This window comes from Ambystoma mexicanum, chromosome 9 (genome assembly GCF_040938575.1).
Source record: "Ambystoma mexicanum isolate Mex_15411 chromosome 9, UKY_AmexF1_1, whole genome shotgun sequence".
Classification (NCBI taxonomy): Eukaryota; Metazoa; Chordata; class Amphibia; order Caudata; family Ambystomatidae; genus Ambystoma; species Ambystoma mexicanum.
In genome coordinates, this window is record NC_090931.1 from 1544962574 (window position 1) to 1544986051 (window position 23478).

The 23478-nt window shown below is 46.7% G+C and overlaps 1 protein-coding gene across 2 annotated transcripts in view; it reads right to left on the minus strand.

Moving 5' to 3' along the window:
- The window catches only part of LOC138489491 (zinc finger protein 2-like), a 284440-nt gene that overhangs the window by 86239 nt on the left and 174723 nt on the right, over positions 1-23478 (minus strand). For both annotated transcript variants that reach the window (XM_069617233.1, XM_069617232.1), the window contains exons 4-5: positions 2708-2836; positions 2202-2276 (exon numbers count right to left, since the gene is read on the minus strand). In XM_069617233.1, coding sequence (XP_069473334.1) covers positions 2202-2276; positions 2708-2836 — 204 coding nt within the window. The remainder of the gene's footprint in view (positions 1-2201; positions 2277-2707; positions 2837-23478) is intronic.

Sequence of the window (23478 nt, forward strand, 5' to 3'; positions counted from 1 at the left end):
GGAAATGCAGCACACAGGAAGCACCTCTACCATGGTGAGAGGAGAAATGACCACCTGCCGAACCCAAGACATGCAACCAATCAGGATGCCTGTACCACGGTAAGAAAAGAGACCACCAACAGTCTAAAAGGATATGCAGCACACCAAAAGCATCTCTACCACGGTGAGAGGAGAAATGACCAACCCCAATACTGCAACACAGCAGATGTTCTTGACCATGAAGAGGTGAAAAAGTCAACCCAGCAAGGCCATAAAGTCACACATTCAGGATAATATATGATATGATAGTTTATTTATTGTTGCTATCATACTAGGTTCAGGGACAATTCTGATACAGTAAGTGCATAGAAGAAGTAAGGGAGGGGAGAGACAGAGAGGGGAAATGGAGAGTAGAAGAGAACAGAGAATAAAACAGTGAAAAAAGAGCAGAGAAGCAGAGGGGAGAATGAATACATTTGCAGAGATTGGCAGAGCACATGATGTTGCAAGGGAACAGAAAATGTAGGCAAGGATTCACAGTGACGAAGGGCGCAGCATGATTAAGGGCCAACCCGAGTACGAGATCCAGGAGAGGGCCAGCATGAGAGTTGAGGGGGTGAAGCACCAAGAGTCAATGTGTCCACATGTCAAATCCAAGCGTTGGCAAAAGTCATTGATGGTGAACCCTTCGTGTGTCAGACAACTCCTGCAATGGAGGGGAGGATGGAGAAGAGAACAGGGAAAGCAGAGGGAAGAGAAGGTCCAAATGGGGGGCAATAAAATAGCTTGTGAGGGCCCAGGGGGGACACCAGGGGGGCCAAAGGAGACATCACAGCGGAACAGAGGGGGGTGGTGGGCCAACAGAGACACCAGGGGGAACAGAGAGGGTTAGGGGGCTAACAGAGACATCATGGGGAACAGGGTGCATGGGGGCCAACAGAGACATCATAGGGGATCAGAGGGGGTGGGGGGCCAACGGAGACATCATGGGGAAACAGAGGGGGGAGGGAAACAGAGGGGCGAGGGGATTCAACAGACATTACAGGGGAACAGAGGGTGGTGGGGGGCCAACAGAGACATCACAGGGGAACGGGGGTGGGGGGCCAACAGAGACATCAAAGGGGAACAGAAGGGTCTGGGGGGCCAACAGAGACATCATAGGGGAACACAGGGGGTGGGGGACCAACAGAGGCAACACAGGGGAACAGAGGAAGGGTGGGGAGCCAACAGAGACATCACGGGGGAAGAGAAGGGGGTGAGGGCCAATGGAGACATCAGGGGGAACAGAGGGGGCTGGAGGGCCAACAGAGACATCACCGGGGAACAGAGTGGGTTGGGGGGCCAACGAGACATCACGGGGGAACAGAGGAGGTGGGGGGCCAACGGAGACTACACGGGGAACAGAGTGGGGTGGGGGGCCAACGGAGACATCACGGGGGAAGAAAGAGGGGTGGGGGCCAATGGAGACATCAGGGGGAACAGGGGGGGCTGGAGGGCCAACAGAGACATCACCGGGGAACAGAGTGGGTTGGGGGGCCAACGAGACATCACGGGGGAACAGAGGAGGTGGGGGGCCAACAGAGACTACACGGGGGAACAGAGTGGGGTGGAGGGCCAACGGAGACTACACGGGGGAACAGAGTGGGGTTGGGGCCAACAGAGATATCACGGGGGAACAGAGGGGGGCGGGGGTCAACAGAGACATCACAGGGGAACAGAGGGGGGTGAGGGGCGAACAGAGAATCGGGAAGCATTTCGGAAGCGGAAAGGGAGCAGACAGGGGGCTTACAAATGGGCCTTGCGGCAGGCCGGCATTCACCTGCCGGCTCGCCTGATTGGTGGAGATAAGAGGGAAATGCACCAATCACAGACAGCCAGGGAGAGCACAGGTAGGCAAGCAGACCCGCGAGGAAGGGATCAGCTATGTGGAAAGGCCTGATCGTCAAGCCTGGCAATGGGCAATAAATACAATTACAGCCCAATATGGTAAATGCTGTGGGGTGCATCATGGCAGCAGACACATGATGAATTATGAAGGCGCTTGGTGTGGAGAATGTTATTCGGAGCGCGTACATCACAGCATAGCGTTCGTTGTAATTAAACCCCAGAGGGCTTACCTTCATATGATAATCACAGGGTGAGGGATCCCAGGATCAGATAAACTTTAAGCAAACGAAAGTCCCCTTCCCACAAAGAATTTCCATGGGACATTGTTAACTCACCAGACTCTGGATTCAAGGCCCTTCCTCCTGCTTCCTCGGCACAAGGACCAACGATAATAGAAGCTGGGTCTTCATCTTTACTCAAATAAATCACGAAGAACAAATGTGTCAGAAAGAAAGGATTGTGAGCTTTAACCAATTAAAAAGAAACATTTGAACCAATATCATCCTCCAAAAGCATTCACTGCAAATGTTATAGGTATAATCATTTGTAATTTAGTTAGTGTTTAAAACAAGAGCCGAGTGTCTCATATAAAGCACTGAATGTCCCAGTGAGTAGCGCTCTTCAAATTCAGCTATTGCTTGCAGTAAAAGGCTACAGCTGTGTTTGGTTATCAATTTTCTATTGAGATTAAATAACATAACAGAGTAAGTTAAACTGATAAACACTTTGCTGGTATAATTCTTAGGTTTGTATGCGATCCCCCGTTGGGGACTGGAGCAGAGGAGGGTGGGGTACTTGTTATATATGTTGAATGTCAATGTCAGTAGTATAGAGACTGTACCTTTGCATTCTCCTGAGCTGACACCGTCTTCCTTTCTCTCTCTCTCTTCTGTATCCGGAGGCTGGATTAAGTGGAGGTCTTCCTCTCTCTTTATGCTGAATGACTCTTCAGGATTGGTGATCGTGCCACCTGTCATATAAAGTAAATATCTATGATTTCCACTTGCAGGGCATGAATATAAATCTGTTGTCAGACCTACCAAGCACTTGGGCCTTTACCTAACTTCCCATGGCTGTAAGAACATCTGGTGTTCAGACTGGTCAGCATTCAAGACCATTGGACAATATGGAACATCACTCCGTACGGTGGATTGTGTGCCTCACCCACGCCTGTCCTCTCTTGTGTGGGGGGGTGAGGGGCTGCTTCCCCTCTGGATCACCTGCATGAAAGGGCTTGGCCCACACCTTCATTTTTGTTTTTTTACTCCTCACCCCTCTACAGTGACCACACTTTTTGTTCTGGACTGCCTGCTTAAAGCCACAGATTGGCGTTTTGGCTGTTGGATTATGCAACTATAACAGAACTTGGACCGGTTATTCCTTTCTCTGGGGAACTTGTGTTTAGCTACTTGCTCTGGAATTTTTGTTGTGCCTCCTTTTATATGCATGCACTTTGGTATTGAACACTGTGATTCTGTATTTCCATAGGCTTCAATCCCTTCGATCTGGAAACCTTTATTTTGTTGTCTCTCTGTCAGGGAGCTTGCTTTCTTTGTGTCGCCACAGATTCTGTTGCATTGCATTGGTGGTGTTCCTCACCCTTTGGATATCTAGGAGATCTGTGAGGGCTTTTATGGGACCACATGTTTCCGACAAAACTAAATATCTATAGTAGATCTTCTGCTGGCAACAGACATAGGGCCTCATTACACGGACGGCGGTAAGGGTTAACGGTCACCGTTAATGGTACCGGTGACCGTTAACCCTTACCGCCTTACTACGAAGTCCCTTTGCGGGTTGGAGTCCTTAACGCCTGCTTTTTACAGGCGTTAAAAACCAACCCGCAAATGGACCAGGGTGCTAATTACGGTACCGCAATTTGCGGCACCGTAATTAGCGCCTTCCCCATTCCCATAGAGCCCTGTGGGGCAAAAATGGGAATGGGGAAGGGGAATGGGGGAAAGGGGAATTACCGCCCTGCCAACCTTGGAATAGGGCGGTAATTCCCCTTTCCACCAAGGCGGTGCCGGTATTTTACCGGCATGGACCAAGGTGCTAATAGCTAATAGCACCTTGGTCCTCCGCCTACCGTGTAATGAGGCCCATAGACTGGGCTTCAGGGAACATAGCAGGAAAATATACCAGTTCATATGACGCTATGAATTGTTTAGGAATTGTTTTTTAAACCTTTGAGGCCAGACCCGAAATGAGGCCCTGTCGCCGTGTTTCTATGCAACACCCCTGCCTACAGCAATCTCTTCCTGGTTCTCTGGCGTTCCCCTCCCTCTCTCTCCTTGCTATTTTTTTTTTTTTTTTTTAATTTTATTGGTTTGAAAATCAAACCTTTAAAATGTTTTCACAACGATTCCGCATTCATACTTTTACAGTTATCACGGTTTTACTTAAAAATGCCCCTGTAGCCTTCGTCCATTTCCCTGTCTTTTTCTCTGGCTTAAATGACAAATCGTATTTTCTTACTAATCACAAATCTAAAAATCACACAAATTCATTTACATTTTTGGCATAGATTTCTTTAGCAACTCTTCGATTACTGTCAAAAATGAGGTCAGGGGCATGATTAATTTCCGGTCCTTTCCGTTCCACATTTTCTGCCACCAATCTTCGGCACTCAATGCTTGGTGATTTGAAGCCCATTCTCCCAGATGAATAGATCTTTCGTTTTTTAGAGCCGAACAGAATAAGACGAGGTGTTTCAGGGATTCCATATCTTTACCACGGATACGACAGATTACACTTAAGTCAGTTTCTCCTGCTTTCAGTTTGATTCGATCCTTCGTTAAGAAGGCGTTCAGCCTAAATAGCATGTAAAGTCTTCGTGCATTTGGATTTGGGAATAGACTTATGTAGGGAAGCAACGAATTATAACTTCTGGCTTCAGCCGGCGCATCTTTCATCGCACTTGCGGAAAGGCGCTCGTTACTTGTTGTTATCCAATCTGCGCGCCAGATCTTTACTTTGGCACCAGCTGGGTTGACGCAGAGAGATTGTGCATTGATGTTAAACCCAGACAACAAGTCTTCACCTCGTTTTGTCCATTGCGACCATATGTCGGTATCACCATCGCTTGCGTTATGGAAGATCTTGAATTGGGGAATTCCAACTTCGGGTTTAGATTTTCGTAACAACACCAGTTGGTTCCAACAGATCCGTGCGTGTAGTGACACGAGAGCAAGTTCGTATCTTATACACGATGTAGAAATGCCTATTGGCAGAGGCCCAATGAGATGGAGGGCAGCCAAAAGCATTTTCTGCACCGTAAGACAAGATGGGGACCACTTTTTGTTCATAAAAATTCCTCACTGGACGTATGGAAAGGCAGCCATATTTATTGTGGATTATTAGAGCTTGACATGCCAGCTGCCCGCATTTCCTCTTGGAGTCAATTACCCACGGGTCATCACAAATGCTAGAGTTAAGGATCATTCCCAGATATTTTCCGGAGGTCGATGACTCTAGCTTGACCTGGTTTAAACTCCACCGATATTTTAGTCTCTTTTGATTCCGACTAGATCGTAGATTTTCAAACACCAGAATTTCTGTTTTTGACGGGTTGATTTTTAAACGGTTCTGGTCTACGTATTGTTGGACCACGTCCAATTTACGTTGAAGCCCGATCGGTGTACGATCCAGAAGGACAAGGTCATCGGCATACAATAACCAGCTTACAGGAGCTGAGTTAAGTTTAGGTGAAAAAGCTCTAACAGATTGGATTGCCTCACCTATATCAAAAATAAATAAACTAAAGATTGCTGCTGCTAATTGGCAACCTTGTTTGACTCCTTTATAGGTGTTGATGTTGGACGATAAAGCACCTTTTTGATCAAGGCGAATGGCGATCGAAGTGTCAGTATGAAGTTCTTTGATCGCTGCGAGAAGATCTTCTGGACACCCCCAGGTTTCCAATTTCTGCCACAGCACATTGCAATCAATCATGTCGAACGCCATCGAGAAATCGACAAAGGCCACATAGACTCTTGTGTTTGTCCTCAGAGCTTCCATCTTTAGCAGATTCAAGATCAGCAAGTTCAATGAGCACCCTACTTGTTTCACAAACCCCGCTTGTCTCTCATCGACTTTTTGCGCCGATTGAGCCCATTTAATCAATTTCTTTTGCAATAACGATGCATATATTTTACCTAACACATCGAGCAGTGCCACAGGGCGATAGTTGTTTGGTAACGCTCTGTTCCCCTTCTTGAATATTGGAACTATGATACTAGTTTTCCAGGAAGTCGGCACTCGTTTCTCTAGATTTATTCGTGTAAACAAGTCGGAGCACAAATCCGTCCATTGGTCAGGGAACTGTTTAATCATAAGATTCGTCAGCCCATCTGGCCCCGGTGCTCTTGAGTTTTTTGCGTTCATTATGACTTCCCGGATTTCAGCTTTTGAAAAAGTCAGGTTCCACTTTAATAGTGTGGATAGTGATTGCCTTTCTGGAGTGCGAGGTTTATCATATAACATGGTAAAATGCTTGATCCAGTCTTCTTCCGTTACTTGACATGTAACTAACGCCTTCTGTGGTGCTTCCAATTCGTTTATTACTCGCCAGAAATCCCCGCTGTTCTTGGATAATAACGTGCGTAACATTGCCTCAGCGTCATTTTGATATAGAATGGCTCGGTGGGATTTAATCCAGTTTTTTTAGCGCTGTCTAGTTGCCTTGTTTTTTAGCGATTTTTCTTCTGCTGGACCTTTATTGTTCTTCCAGATTTCTGCTTGCATTGATCTCTTTCGTAGTAACACTGCTAAATCAAAGGAGTGCATTCTTTGGAAACTGCGGTTTTTCATTCCATTGATCTTAGATTTGAATTGCATCAAAATCGGAGCGTATTCGATGTCTGTTGGGTGCGATTTAAACTGAGTATAAATCTTGGCGACGTCCTGTTCTTCTAGTCTTAAGCGTAGTCTGTTCGGTTCGACTAAAGTGTTAAATCCCCATTTTTGTCCTTGTGTTGCAAGTTTGTTGACGAATTTTGTTACCAACATGTCATGGTCACAGTTCATCATTTTACAGACCTTCAAAGATTTTATTCGATCCTGAAGTTTATTAGAGACAAAAATGTAATCGATGATTGAACATTGAGTTCCATTTTGCCACGTGGCTTTAGGTGGCGTATCTCCCTGTATGTGTCCGTTTAACATCTCCAACCCTCTTATATTCAGTTCTTCCAACCAAGATTGGGCGAGGCGTCTTTTAGCTTCGCTCTGCGGTGTGAAAAAGTCGATGTTTAAGTCACCGCAGAGCATAGTGCCTGAACCACTTGAAGTTTCCCGCAAGTTGTCGATTATTACGGAAACTTGATCGATAAAAGAATGAGTCCCCGCCGCTTGATGATTCCAATAAATATTAATTATATTTAATGTGTCATCTGACGAAGGTTTGTCAGTGGATTTCTTTAACTCGCATACTTGGATGTAGGGCATGTGATTTGTTGATTTAATTAGGCGGTAACCGGACGATCGTTTGATCAGGGTTAATAACCCTGCTACCGGGCGCCCTTTTTCACCCTTCGAGGCTGGATTCAGTGCAACTTCAAAATCAGGTAGCAATGGAGATTCGCGCAACCAAGTTTCTTGCAGGCATATCACCTGTAGGTCGTCAGACCATGGGGTGTTAAACAGATGAAAAAAGCCGCGAGTGTTCCAAGATGTAAACGAACATTCTTGAGCCTGATTCAGGGTCGAACGTTAGCTGTTCTTTTTAATATGCAGGGCTGAAGCTAACCAAGACCATTCCTGCGGGGCCTCATTTTCTACCTGTTTATTTGTATTCACAGCCATTACCCCAGGTACTGGAGTTCTGTTTGCTATTGTTATTTTGATTTTCTCCATCGGGGTCATTCTCTTTGGCTCACCCTCCTCGAGGAGCTCGTCGTTCAGGTTTATGACTTCCTTGTGGCAAACATTTCGAAGTTCTTCATTTTGCCTCTGCAGCTGCAGTTTTTCGTTTTGCTTCTGCGGCAGCCGTTGAGAGTAATTAGATACCTTTGCATTTCGTGCTATTGGACTGGGCCGTTGTGTATCTGTCTGAGGGGCCCGTGCATCTCGGGGGCCTTTCAGTCTCTGTTCCTTTGCACTGCTTTCAACGTCCTCCACTTTATATGAATCAAAACCCATCGATAGCAGATCTTCTTCAGCCTCCAAAATTTCATTCGCTATTATGTGGGAATTTAAATGAAGGATCACTAGGTCTGTACGGGTCTCATCTGGAAATTCTACCGTTTGTATGTCCTTTGAATCAAGTGACCGAAGACGGGGAATATGATGTAATAATTTTAATACGTTAGATCTATTCAAAATTAAGTCATCTCCTCTAGATAGACTATCCAACGTTAGTTTGACTAGAATCGATGATTCTTTCTCACCCATTTGTTCTTGCCTTTGTTCAGCCATAGAGTCGCTTTTTTTTTTTTTGGCAATGGAAGGTGATCGAAGGACATTTCCAGTTGAGGACATCGGAATTCAGTGACGAAAGTAGGGAGGGAGACACCGCTTCTTTCCATTTTGATGACTCCATTCGTGTCAATGCGGTTTATTTTGCTAGGCACGAACGTATTCTGCGGTTTATTCATACGCTGACCTTCCCGTCTCTCTTGAAGTGTTTTAAAGACCGGACTTCTGGGTACACTGGCCCTTACCCCGTCTCCAGTTATGTTAGGAATAATCTCGCATCGCCTCAGTTTGGAGAGGTCAAATGGACACGACAGCGGGTTACTGCTCACAGGGACAGCGCAACTTTTGTGCGGTATTTGAATATCGTTTTGTCGCTGAGGAACGTCACATTTTGGAGCAATCGTTAAACCAGTGATACTACCTTTCTGTGGAACTTCAATGCCGGGCGGCTCACTTGGACCGGAATCACTTGTTGGATCAGTCTCCTCATATGTGGAAAGATCCAATAACTCAATCTGAATTGAGTGGTCCTCTTGGCATGATAAGCTTTCGATAGTACCAGGTTCCTTTACCGTTTCGATTGAGCGTACGGGTACCTTCTCATTAATCGTATCGGCTAATTTCAAGCTTGAGGTAATAGCCTTTTCCACCAGTTGGAACATGTTTAGGTTACGTAGGAATTTGCGAGCACCCTTTTGTTGCCCTTTTTTCCGTGCCGGCAAATTCTTCTGTTTTTTCTCCAAACAAGCTTGTGGTTTTTTTGCGGTCACATAGGATTTCAAGTTCGTTTCTGCATCCTGACTCCCAAAAATTGGAAAGAGCACGCCTGGCATCACAACGGACGGAGGTTGAATACATGGGTCACTGGCTTGTGACACCTCAGACGCAGGCTGCGTGGAACTGGAAGCTTGTTGGGCGTCCAGTAACGCTGGATTCGTAATATTTTTAGATTGTAGAAAAGCAGTGTTAAAGGACATATCCAGGGTATTAGCATCGTCCGGCTTATCTCTTGTCAATGTAATGCAGTTGGCTAGGGGCCCAGCCAACGGTTCCACTAGGAAACAACCTACATCACGCGAAGGGGGCAAGGCTGTTTTCTCTTTTTCTCCAGATCCTTCTGCTTGGTTTTCGGAGTCTTGCCTTTTAGAAGTCGGCTTTTTGGATAACTTGTCACAATTGAATTTATCCTTTTCACGGGAGCCTTCCTTTGACTTTGTTGATTGTGTTATATCTCTTCCCGGAATTTGCACTTCCCAGGTTTGTTCACTTTCCGGTTTTCGAAAGAGAGACAAGGCTTCCCTTGCAACTTCTGCAAAGAGTTTTTTATCGATTTTGTCATTTAGTTTGACTTCATTTAAGGACTTTAGACCCACTAATATGGTGTGATTTTGTTCTTCGTATTTAGATTTTTGGGCGGACTGTAATGACTCCAAGTGCATCACTTTTGAGTTCAGCATGGCTGTTAGGGTCGAAATATCTTTTATATTTTCATTTAGTGATTCATATAACTTTGTAAAGGGTGTTAAGGAAATCGCCATTGCCGAAGTTAGGGCAATTAAAAGCTCATTTGCTGGTACATGCACGCATGGGGCTGGCTGATTCTCCCTGCCTTTCCCTTGTATGTTATGTTTTACGTGTCCATGGCGATTCCTTTCCCGTCTAATTTTCGGAAACGGGCGTTCAATAAATGAGGAGTCTTTTGTGGTCGAATCATTCACAGAACCTTCATTATTTGACTCGTTTGTGATTTGTTGCTGGGAGTTCTGTCCGGGATTAGGATTTAATCCACCATGCATCGGGAGTCTTTTTTGTGAGTCTGCCATTATATTTTGCATAGGCGAGACTGACTCATCTGGGGTTACAGGGTCAAGGACTTTGTGATTCATATTCTTACCATACTCCCAACTACGACTATTTAAAGTCGTGATGTTCGGACGACTCCTTTCCTGGGGAGTCTCCGACCTTGCAACAAACTTAGGAGTGGATGTGACAGAATGTTTATTTGAGTACGATTTGTTCATTAATATCAGGTTTTTTAACACTGTGGATACCACCTCCAGCGAGTTTCTCCTCTCTGAGGTGGCAGACACCGATTCGCCGACCCATAGTTTGTCACCTGATAGGACGTCATCAGTCAAAGCTTGAACATCAGTCAATCCAACATCATTCGGATTGATTGCGGGTGGGTGTATTAGCGAGAGTGTTGGTGTGTTCAATTGTAGTTGGTTATACTTTATGGGCAGTATGCCTTCATGATTAAGCACCGACACGTCGTTACCACGATGTGCCTCCGCGACAGAAAGGCTTTCGCCTTCATTGAAGCAGTTCGAACACTTACTAGGCTCCGCAACGACCCGACTGCCGGGACTCGCCTCCGCTAGATCAGCAAGTCGCTGTGCAGAATCCACAGCCTCCGCTAGGGAGTCACGGCCCACGACATCCTCTGCTTCCTCCTCCGGAGCCATCAAACAGCACCGCCCCTCATCCACGGCGAACTCACCGGAAGCAACCGCCGGCGCCCGCGAGCGCGCATCCAGGGAGGGGGCCGCCTCGCATCAGCTCCACCACTGGACTCCGCGACTCGTTCGTCTCATCGTAGCCTACAAGGGAGGGATCCGATCCCACCGGTAAGTCCACCGTGGCGTGGTTGCATTTTTCAAGCGAATCACACGTCGGTAGTAGTTCGTGGCTCGACATACGGCGAGTCTTAGATCTTTTCTGAGCCAATTTGGGTATATGATGTGTAACCTGCATGATATCCAACGTAACGTCAGGGTTTAAGTGGGAGTTGGATCCAGGGGAGTTGGGTCCAGGGGACTTCGAATATGACTTTACTTCGGCTGGGCCAATGAACACGTTGTCATTATCATATGAATGGGGAATGGATTCTCTCACGTGACCAAAATTGTCTGTGGGCGAGTTACATGAAAAATATTGGCTCACCTGCTTCTGACGGCATTTTTTCGCCGGGGGCTCTGGAGGTTCAAGCGGGGCCACACGCTTGAGTTGAGCTTGAGTCCTTAGTGTTGTTGAGGCAACCAAAAATGATGGATCCATCGCGTCACTCGCCACAGCCAAACAGCGTCTCCTCAGCCCTTATACCTCAGGGCTTAACGCCACAAGGGTGGGGGAGGCGGCCTTTTATGCCTTGAGACCCAGTCAGGTGACTGATGACTGGGTAAAAGTCTAAAAGGCACAGCCACACGCACCTCTCAGGACACTGTTTAGCTGCTCCTGGGGTCTCTCTCCTCTGCTGGTTTCTCTGCTGGATACTACTGTCACTCGCCACAGCCAAACAGCGTCTCCTCAGCCCTTATACCTCAGGGCTTAACGCCACAAGGGTGGGGGAGGCGGCCTTTTATGCCTTGAGACCCAGTCAGGTGACTGATGACTGGGTAAAAGTCTAAAAGGCACAGGCACACGCACCTCTCAGGACACTGTTTAGCTGCTCCTGGGGTCTCTCTCCTCTGCTGGTTTCTCTGCTGGATACTACTGTCACTCGCCACAGCCAAACAGCGTCTCCTCAGCCCTTATACCGCAGGGCTTATTGCTATTGATCCTCCATTTATGCCTGTTTTCCTTCATCTCTTAGCATCTCTCCTTCCCTCATTCTTTCTCTTCCTCCCTACCACCTTACCCCTTTTTCCTTCTTGTTCCTCCAGTTTCCTTGCCCCATTATTTATTTATGTATTGCTTACTTATCTAGTAAAGTGCACATCTTCCCTTCACCGATTGGGAATAGAGCATTAGCAGAGAGAAAGAACAGAAATACAAGCAAAAAAAAGGAAGGAAAATGGCACACCAATTATTGAAATCCAATGGGTTTTAAGGTCTTGCAAAAGGATAAAGGGTCCCAAAGCATCAGGATCATCAGACAGACTAGTGCCCTCGCCCCCTCCATCCTTCCTTTCTCTTAGAAGTCTTTTTTCCCAGCAATGCACTTTTTAACTCTGCCTCCATCGTCTTCCTTTTGCTCTCAATGCTGTCAACCCGTAATAGACAAAAGCTTCAAACTGCATCATATTAACCTTTCACCCGTCCTTCCCAATTCTCTTATTGCGCCCCTATGTTCCCTGCCCCTCCTCGATCATGGTGGCAGGCACACCATTCAAGACACACTGGCCTTCAACTGACCTCTGACACAGGCCAGATACACCAGAACGCTTCAGACACCATTCTCCTCACAGGGAAGGATTGTAGGAATCTCTGCAGGGCCTCTGGGAAACCACCAAATGGGAGGCTCTATAGTAAGAGTGTCAGGAGAGAGAGGAAGAAATGATCTGCTGTGAGGGTCGAATCTACAAGCCCTTAAGATGAGGGGCCAGATATTGAGAGGGTCCTTCTCAGTAACATTAGAAACACTGTGAGGCCATGCGCATGATGGGGAGGATAAGGAGGGGGAAATCAGCAAAAGGGAGGCTCTATAGTGACAGTGTCAGGAGAGAGAGGAAGAAATGATCTGCTGTGAGGGTCTAATCTACAATCCCTGCAAGATGAGGGGCCAGATATTGAGAGGGTCCTTCTCAGTGACGTTAGAAACACTGTGAGGCCATGCGCATGATGGGGAGGATTAGGAGGGGGAAATCACCACTGACATGATGCTGAGGATAAGGAGCGGGAAATGACCACAGACATGATGCTGAGGATAAGGAGGGGAAATGACCCCGGACATGATGCGGAGGATAAGGAGGGGGAAATGACCACAGATATGATGCTGAGGATAAGGAAGGGAAATTAGCAAAGAGGAGGCGCTATAGTGACAGTGTCAGGAGATAGAGGGAGAAATGATCTGCTGTGAGGGTCTAATCTACAATCCCTGCAAGATGAGGGGCCAGATATTGAGAGGGTCCTTCTCAGTGACGTTAGAAACACTGTGAGGCCATGCGCATGATGGGGAAGATGAGGAGGGGGAAATGACCCCGGACATGATGTGGAGAAGCAGGAGGAAATGACCACAGACATGATGCGGAGGATGAGGAGGGGGAAATGACCCCGGACATGAAGTGGAGGATAAAGAGGGGAAATTACCCTGGACATGATGCTGAGGATTAGGAGGGGGAAATTACTAATAACATGATGTGGAGGATAAGGAGGGGAAATTACCCCATACACGATGTGGAGGATAAGGAGGGGAAATTACCACAGACATGATGCTGAGGATAAGGAGGGGGAAATGACCCCGGACATGTTAATGTTAAAGGATATTTGTACCGCGCACCATCACCACCGGAGTGGTCCCCTGGCGGCTCTGAAAAAACGTAAGGGGGGTGAGTTAGTGATGTGCTGTTGGCAACCTCAGCCCAATGGGTCAGTTGGCTGGGCTTGGGGTGTTTTACAGTCGGTAGTCGTTGTGTGCTGTTGTGCGAGCCTGTGTGGTTTGTTTTGTTGTTGCAGTGTAGTGAAGTTAGTGCAGATTGTTGTGTTGTAGACTTGTGGTTGTGTTTGGTTGGAGTTTGAGAGGTATATGTAGAGGGGTGAAATTGTTAGTGGATTGGTTAATTGGCATTGCTGTCCTTGTAATTATTTCTAGGAGGGATGCTTGCTATCATTCACTATTCCATCCGAGTGTGGCACTTGCTAATCTTCAATATCCTATCTAGATGTGAGGCAGGCTAGTGATCACGGTTCCGTCTAAGTGTGGCACTGGGTACATTCACATTTCTGTCTAGATGTGACGCAGGCTAAGGTTAAGAATTCCATCTAAGTGTGGCACTTGCTATCGTTCATATGATGGGGAGGAAAAGGAGGCAAAATTACCCCGGACATGATGCTGAGGATAAGGAGGAGACATGACCACTGGCTTGATGATGAGGATAAGCAGGGGGAAATTACCACTGACATGATGCTGGGGACTAGGAGGAGGAAATCAACAATGACATGATACTTGGGGCAAGGAGGGGGAATCACCAATACCATGATGCTGAAGATAAGGAGGGGAAATTACCAATGACATGATGCTGGGGATTAGGAGGGGAAATCACCAATGACATGATGCTGAGGATAAGGAGGGGGAAATCACCAATGACAGGATGATGAGGATAAGGAGGGGGGAATGACAACTGGCATGATGCTGAGGATAAGGAGGGGGAAATCACCAATGACATGATACTGAGGATAAGGAGGGGAAATCAACATAGCCATGATACTGAGGATAAGGGGGGGAAATTACCACTGATGTGATGCTGGGGATTAGGAGGGGGAAATCACCAATGACATGATGCTGAGGATAAGGAGAGGGAAATGACCACTGTCATGATGCTGAGGATAAGGAGGGGAAATCATCAATGGCATGATGCTGACGATAAGGAGGGGGAAATAACCACTGCCATGATTCTGGAGATAAAGAGGGGGAAATGGCGATTGGCATGATGATGATGAGGATAAGGAGGGGAAACAACCACTGACATGATACTGGGTATTAGGAGGGGGAACTCAACAGTGACATGATGCTGATGATAAGGAGGGGAAATCACCAATAACATGATGCTGGGGATAAGGAGGGGGACATCACCACTGGCCTGATGCTGAGGATAAGGAGGGGGACATCACCACTGGCCTGATGCTGAGGATAAGGAGGGGGAAATCACCACAGACATGATGTTGAGGATAAGGAGGGGGAAATTACCACAGACAAGATGCTGAGGATAAGGAGGGGGAAATGACCACTGACATGATGCTGAGGATAAGGAGGGGGAAATCACCAATGACATGATGCTGAGGATAAGGAGGGGGAAATGACCACTGGCATGATGCTGAGGATAAGGAGGGGGAAACCATTAATTACATGTTGCTGAGGATAAGGAGGGGGAAATCGCCACTGACATGATGCTGAGGAAAAGGAGGGGAAATTACCACTGACATGATGCTGGGGATTAGGAGGGGGAAATCACCACAGACATGATGCTGAGGATAAGGAGGGGGAACCCACCAGTGACATGATTCTGTGGACAAGGAGTGGGAAATAACCACTGCCATGATTCTGGAGATAAAGAGGGGGAAATGGCTATTGGAATGATGATGATGAGGATAAGGAGGGGCAAATTACAACTGACATGATGCTGATGATAAGGAGGGGAAATCACCAATAACAGGATGCTGGGGATAAGGAGGGGGACATCACCACTGGCCTGATGCTGAGGATAAGGAGGGGGAAATGACCACTGACATGATGTTGAGGATAAGGAGGGGGAAATCACCACCAACATGATGCTGATGATAAGGAGGGGAAATCATCAATGACATGATGCTGAGGATAAGGAGGGGGAATCACCACAGACATGATGCTGAGGATAAGGAGGGGGAATCACCAATAACGTGATGCTGGGGATAAGGAGGGGGACATCACCACTGGCCTGATGCTGAGGATAAGGAGGGGGAAATCACCACAGACATGATGTTGAGGATAAGGAGGGGGAAATTACCACAGACATGATGCTGAGGATAAGGAAGGGGAAATGACCACTGGCATGATGCTGAGGATAAGGAGGGGAAATGACCCCTGACATGATGCTGAGGATAAGGAGGGGAAATGACCCCTGACATGATGCTGAGGATAAGGGGGGGGGAAATCACCACTGGCATGATGCTGAGGATAAGGAGGGGGAAACCATTAATTACATGTTTCTGAGGATAAGGAGGGGCAAATCACCAATGACATGATGCAGAGGATAAGGAGGGGGAAATTACCACTGGCATGATGCTGAGGATAAGGAGAGGGAAATGACCCCGGACATGATGCTGAGGATAAGGAGGGGTAAATCACCAAAGGGGAGGCGCTATAGTAAAAGTGTCAGGAGAGAGAGGAAGAAATGATCTGCTGTGAGGGTCTAATCTACAAGCCCTACAAGATGAGGGGCCTGATATTGAGAGGGTCCTTCTCAGTGACATTAGAAACACTGTGAGGCCATGCACATGATGGGGAGGATAAGGAGGGGGAAATGACCCCGGACATGATGCTGAGGATAAGGAGGGGGCAATGACTAATGACATGATGCTAATGATAAGGAGGGGGAAAGGACCTCTGACATGATGCTGGGGATTAGGAGGGGGAAATCACCACAGACATGTTGCTGAGGATAAGGAGGGGGAAATGACCACTGGCATGATGCTGAGGATAAGGAGGGGACATCACCAATGACATGATGCTGAGGATAAGGAGTGGGAAATCACCAATGACATGAGGCTGAGGATAAGGAGGGGGAAATCACCACAGACATGATGCTGAGGATAAGGAGGGGGAAATTACCACAGACATGATGCTGAGGATAAGGAGGGGGAAATGACCACTGGCATGATGCTGAGGATAAGGAGGGGGAAATCACCAATGACATGATGCTGAGGATAAGGAGGGGGAAATCACCAATGACATGATGCTGAGGATAAGGAGGGGGAAATTACCACTGACATGATGCTCAGGATAAGGAGGGTGAAATGACCACTGGGATGATTCTGGGGATAATGAGGGGGAAATCACCACAGACATGATGCTGAGGATAAGGAGGGGGAAATTACCACTGACATGATGCTGAGGATAAGGAGGGTGAAATGACCACTGGCATGATTCTGGGGATAATGAGGGGGAAATCACCACAGACATGATGCTGAGGATAAGGAGGGGGAAACCATTAATTACAATTTGCTGAGGATAAGGAGGGGGAAATCGCCACTGACATGATGCTGGGGATTAGGAGGGGAAATCACCACAGACATGATGCTGAGGATAAGGAGGGGGAATCACCACAGACATGTTGCTAAGGATAAGGAGGGGGAAATTACCACTGGCATGATGCTGAGGATAAGGAGGGGGAAATCACCAATGACATGATGCTGAGGATAAGGAGGGGGAAATCACCACAGACATGATGCTGAAGATAAGGAGGGGGAATCACCACAGACATGTTGCTGCGGATAAGGAGGGGGAAATGACCACTGGCATGATGCTGAGGATAAGGAGGGGGAAATCACCAATGACATGATGCTGAGGATAAGGAGGGGGAAATCACCACAGAACTAATGCTGAGGGTAAGGAGGGGGAAATCACCAATGACATGATGCTGAGGATAAGGAGGGGGAAATGACCACAGACATGATGCTGAGGATAAGGAGGGCTAAATGACCACTGGCATGATGCTGAGGATAAGGAGGGGGAAATTACCACTGACATTATGCTGGGGATTAGGAGGGGGAAATCACCACAGACATGATGCTGAGGATAAGGAGGGGGAATCACCACAGACATGTTGCTGAGGATAAGGAGGGGAAATGATCACTGGCATGATGCTGAGGATAAGGAAGAGGAAAGGACCACTGACATGATGCTGAGGATAAGGAGGGGGAAATCACCAATGACATGTTGCTGAGGATAAGGAGGGGGAAATGACCCCGGACATGATGCTGAGGATAAGGAGGGGGAAATGACCCCGGACATGATTTTGAGGATAAGGAGGGGAAATGACCCCGGACATGATGCTGAGGATAAGGAGGGGGAAATCACCACTTGCATGATGCTGAGGATAAGGAGGGGAAATGACCCCTAACATGATGCTGAGGATAAGGAGGGGAAATGACCCCTGACATGATGCTGAGGATAAGGAGGGGAAATGACCCCTGACATGATGCTGAGGATAAGGAGGAGGAAATCACCAATGACATGAGGCTGAGGATAAGGAGGGGGAAATCACCACAGACATGATGCTGAGGATAAGGAGGGAGAAATCACCACAGACATGATGTTGAGGATAAGGAGGGGGAAATGACCACTGACATGATGCCGAGGATAAGGAGTGGGAAATCACCAATGACATGATGCTGAGGATAAGGAGGGGGAAATGACCACTGACATGATGCCGAGGATAAGGAGGGGGAAATGACCACAGACATGATGCTGAGGATAAGGAGGGCTAAATGACCACTGGCATGATGCTGAGGATAAGGAGGGGGAAATTACCACTGACATTATGCTGGGGATTAGGAGGGGGAAATCACCACAGACATGATGCTGAGGATAAGGAGGGGGAATCACCACAGACTTGTTGCTGAGGATAAGGAGGGGAAATGACCACTGGCATGATGCTGAGGATAAGGAGGAGGAAAGGACCACTGACATGATGCTGAGGATAAGGAGGGGGAAATCACCAATGACATGTTGCTGAGGATAAGGAGGGGGAAATGACCCCGGACATGATGCTGAGGATAAGGAGGGGGAAATGACCCCGGACATGATTTTGAGGATAAGTTGGGGAAATGACCCCGGACATGATGCTGACGATAAGGAGGGGGAAATCACCATTTGCATGATGCTGAGGATAAGGAGGGGAAATGACCCCTAACATGATGCTGAGGATAAGGAGGGGAAATGACCCCTGACATGATGTTGAGGATAAGGAGGGGAAATGACCCCTGGCATGATGCTGAGGATAAGAAGGAGGAAATCACCAATGACATGAGGCTGAGGATAAGGAGCAGGAAATCACCACAGACATGATGCTGAGGATAAGGAGGGGGAATCACCAATGACATGATGCTGAGGATAAGGAGGGGGAAATGACCACTGACATGATGCCGAGGATAAGGAGTGGGAAATCACCAATGACATGATGCCGAGGATTGGAACGGGGAAGTGACCACTGACATGATGCTAAGGATAAATAGGGGGAAATCACCACAGACACGATTTTGAGGATAAGGAGCAGGAAATTACCACTGAAATGATACTGAGGATAAGGAGCAGGAAATTAAGATAATTATTTATAAGAAAGCAGCAGAGGACTAAACTTGCAGGAACGAACACAATAATAATTTACATGCATATTGTCCTTGCATACAATTTTGAATTTTAGAAAAGGAAAAGCTCATAGTTGTACCCTATTAACTATATGTTTAGTAAACACTCTGAGCCCTCCAACAAATGGTTTAATTGGGTTCAAAGTCTTCTCTATTCCTACATATTTTTAACATAAGTCAAAATATCTTTTTTGCATTTAAGAACATGACAGAATAGCTAAATTATAACAGGGAACCAATGAACATCAAAGTCTTCAAAAACACTATAACCCAATAAACATCAAAGTAGTGAAAATATTCTATAAGCCTACACGTGCTTCGCTCTTGTATGGTAATATTTATAACCGTTACATTGAGCTTCTTCAGGGCTAATAACATATAACGATATTTATTTTAGTGCAGTACACCAATTGCTTTCTTATCTATAATTAGTGGAGGTAAAGAGAACAGACAAAGGGCAGAAGTAAGAGAGAAAAATAGATTGGGTTACAGATGTATTTCATCACACATATTTTCACTAAATATAGTTACATCTAATTGTAAATAATATGGTTACTTACTTCAATGATAGTTAGTATACATGTCCAAAAATGGGGGTTCCCCATTCTTACAGAGTACAATTCTGGCCAAATGGCTGCAAAAATAGAGGCAGATACACTCTGCCTCTATGATCCCTTACTTTTGTAAAGTATTTTCACATTAAGTAAAACCTACATGACATAATATCATAAAGATGAACATCATTATCCTTATTAATGTTTTATCGTCTCAATGTTCTTTAAATTCTGTTAGGCTAGATCAATGAATGTTTCTCTTTCGTTCTGTGTCAATTACTAGGTATACCATGAAGATAAAACAAAAAGGAAATTCCATCATGAACGTTGCATGGACGGCACTACCAGTACATTGTTTCCTTCCCACTATTAAATAAAGGCTCCCCTCATCACTTACTTTTGAAATGGCTCATAAGCTTTAGATCCAGGATGTTACTCCACGTGTTAACAGCGTCTTGCACAATGCAGGCACCATTTTGCTGTTTAAACTTATATGTCCCTGGTCATAGAAACAAGACTGCTGTCTTCCCTTGTTATAAGGCTTGGGTGCCATTTTGTTGTGAATATCCATGTACCAAGTCATAAAAACAAGACTTTTGAGTTTGTACGATAAAACATATTACAAATGGCTGCATTTTGAGGTAAGAAATGGTAAATAAGAGGAGAATATCTAAATTGTGTGATGTGTGCTGCCTGCCATGATCACTATTGTTAAGTTGATGCCTTATAAATAAATATTCATGTGAGATCCGGGTGCCATTTTCAGAAACAATAGAGGCAGGACTGGTACCCTGTCATATAGAAGCAGATGGATAAAATGGATAAAAAGGCAAAAGAATAATATTGACCTTTTTGGGGGGGGTGTAAGGGTGCAGAAGTAAGACTCTGACATGGTGGTGACATTCATTGGGCCATAAACCTTTATTAAATGAAAAAGTTTGGAAAACAGCCTCTATGTCTGATATTTCGAAGAGGGTTTCCCTGCCTCGGGACAAACTAAGGAATGTCAGGACGTCAAATATCTGTCACTGTCATGTTCAAAATGCCTACTTCGGACCGTAACATTAATAACTTACATCTAATGTGAAAGGATGTTTTCCTCTCAAAGCGATGATGAAAGTTCTTTACCAATTGAAAGTTCCAAATGTCTCTAGTTATTGATAAACAAAGCAAATGTTCCTTTTCAATGATACCATGTTCCAATATCCAGGGAATAGCTCCTTTCCCCTGGAATCCTTCTTGTTTCACCTGTCAAGCTAGGATCGTGTTTCCTTATTCTACTGTTCTCTTCCCTTTTCAGAACAAAACCGAAACAAAAGTGTCTTATGCCAGTGGAAATACTTCCCAGTCCCTGGTTTCTTTCCAGCTTTTACCAATTCCAGAAGAAAGTTCATTTGGACAGGGGATTCCTCTCCCTTTTCCCAGGCCTTTTAAGCTTGTACAATGATGCACTCTCAAAGTTTCCAGGCCTCTCATGAAGCCCCTCCTCTAAGTCACCAATGGAGTACGCTTGGTCCACTCTCCTGCCAAATGGTACCCAGTAAGTTATTTCTGCCAGCCTCCGAGTAATTCCTCTTCTTTCTCTTGCTGGATGCCAGACCCCATATTCTCTCAAAATATTGTCTTCTATTATATTGTATTTGCCATTTATATAGCGCCCTTCCCCATTTGTATGGCTTCAATGTGCTTTGTGGTTGGAATGCAGTCCTTGTGTAGAAGGTTCTAAGAGTTTAAAAGATGCATGTGTGCATTTTGCCGCAACAGGATTTAGGGGGGCTGGCTAGGCTCCAGTAAGCAGCCCGGAGATCAGGCATGTGGGCGGGTGTTGTTGGTGGTTTAGGATAGAGTGCTAGTGCCGAAGATTCAATGGGTGTCCAGCTAGACCAATAATCTTTTGTAGGTTGTCGCTGTATACTAATGGCGGCGGTGTGGAGGTACGTCAGGGGTTTCAGTGTGGACGGCTATGTGAGCTGCTAGACCAGATTAGCATAGCCATAGCTGCATTCTAGGGTGCATGGATGGGTGGCCATGCCTGTGGCCTGTGACCACAGATGTGGTTTAAGGTATACGTACCTTACGCTTGCATGGAGTTCAACTGCAATGTTTTTTTCTTGGTCCAATGAGATTGGCTGGTCTCGCCATTTGTTGTCTCCCTAGAGCAAAAGTCTGAGAAGTGGGAGAGGGGTCCTGAGAGACGGGGGTGTGAGGGGAGGATGATAGTTTGTCACGGTGTGCCGCTACGAACGCTGCCAGCATCCGTGAGGTACTGGTGGATAGGAGTGTTGTTTTTGGGTCGGCGTTTCTGTGCGCCTATTGACAGTGTAGAGAGCAAGAGGGAGGGAAAAGACAGGTTTTGAGGGCCTTTCTGAATGCTAAGTGACTGTAAATGTTACGGATGTGCAAGGGCAGAGTTCCAGACGATCGGAGCTTGGACAGTGAAGGAGGATACGCTCAGTCTGGTGCAGTTGTAATGTGGGACCAGTAGGAGAGATGCTGTGCCAGATCTGAGTGTCCTCGAGGGGTGGTAGTGGGTGACTGTCTTGAAGGAATTCCGGGGCGGTGTTGTGAGTGGCCCGGTGGGTGGTGCACATGGCTTTAAAGGTAGTGCGTTGACCAATAGGGAACCAATGGAGGACTCTTAGTGGAAGGCTCGTCTTGTGCTCTGGTGTTCCACTTTTTATCCCTGTGGGGAAGGGAAAGGGCTGTCAGGGTGTGTGTTTCTGGTCAATTGCCCAACTCTGCCTGACCCTTGTGTTGGAACATGTCAGATAAACGGATCTAGTGTTAGTCTGTTGTCTTTTGTGGTGTAAGAAAGTGTTCGTGTCGGAAAAGGGGGTAGGGGGGTCGAGTGTGTGAGTATCCTACATGGTAGGCTGGGGAAATGGTGTTATAAGAAGGGGGATATTGTGTCTCACCCGTCGGTGTCCTGCTTCCACTCCCCAAAGAACCATCATCCAGGTGATCCTCCCTCACCGGTCCACCCCCAGGAACTGGATCCAATAGCGGTGGACGTGTCCTAACCACCTGGATGACAGATCCCCGGGGACTAGTCAGGGAAACAACTTCAGGTTTCTCACACGGTTGAATGAGCAAACGGGCTACAGCATTTTGGATTCTTTGCAGTGCCCCTTACCTTAAACGCTGGTTCACCTAGGTAATGGAAGTTTGCGTAGTCTAAATGGGAGAAGATGATGGTGATGATGGCAGAGAAATCATGAGGATAGGTGAGGTAAGGGAAGATACACCTGAGGATGCCGTGTGCCTGTGTGCACTTGCTGAATCTGTGTCTCCCCGTGCATATTTGTGGAATACCGGGCCTCTATAACATATATCTAAAAAGACTTTGTGATCCGACCCGAGGCCTGCACCTAAGATGGCCGCCGCCATGGGTGTTTACAAGGGTTGCTAGGCAAGCTGATCCGCTGTTGTTAGCCCACCGTGATTGGCGGAAATATCCTTCTTTACCCAGCCTGCAACACCGGAAAGGCGCAAGCCAGACCACCCACATAAGGACCACTATATAAGGATAATTCCCTGTCTGGTCCCCCATCTGACTTCAGCTGCACTGTGGGAGGGCAGGAGCCCACTCCCTCTCCACGCTACGCATCTACCCGAAGAGACTTCATCAACAGAGGAGCTGCATTACAAGGTAGCTGTCCACAAATCAGCCGTGCTGTGTGTCTGTGTGCACTTGCTGAATCTGTGTCTCACCGTGCATATTTGTGCAATACCGGGCCTCTACAACATATATCTAAAAAGAGTTTGTGATCCGACACGAGGCCTGCACCTAAAATGGCCACCGCCATGGGTGTTTACAAGGGTTGCTAGGCAACCTAATACGCTGGTGTTAGCCCGCCGC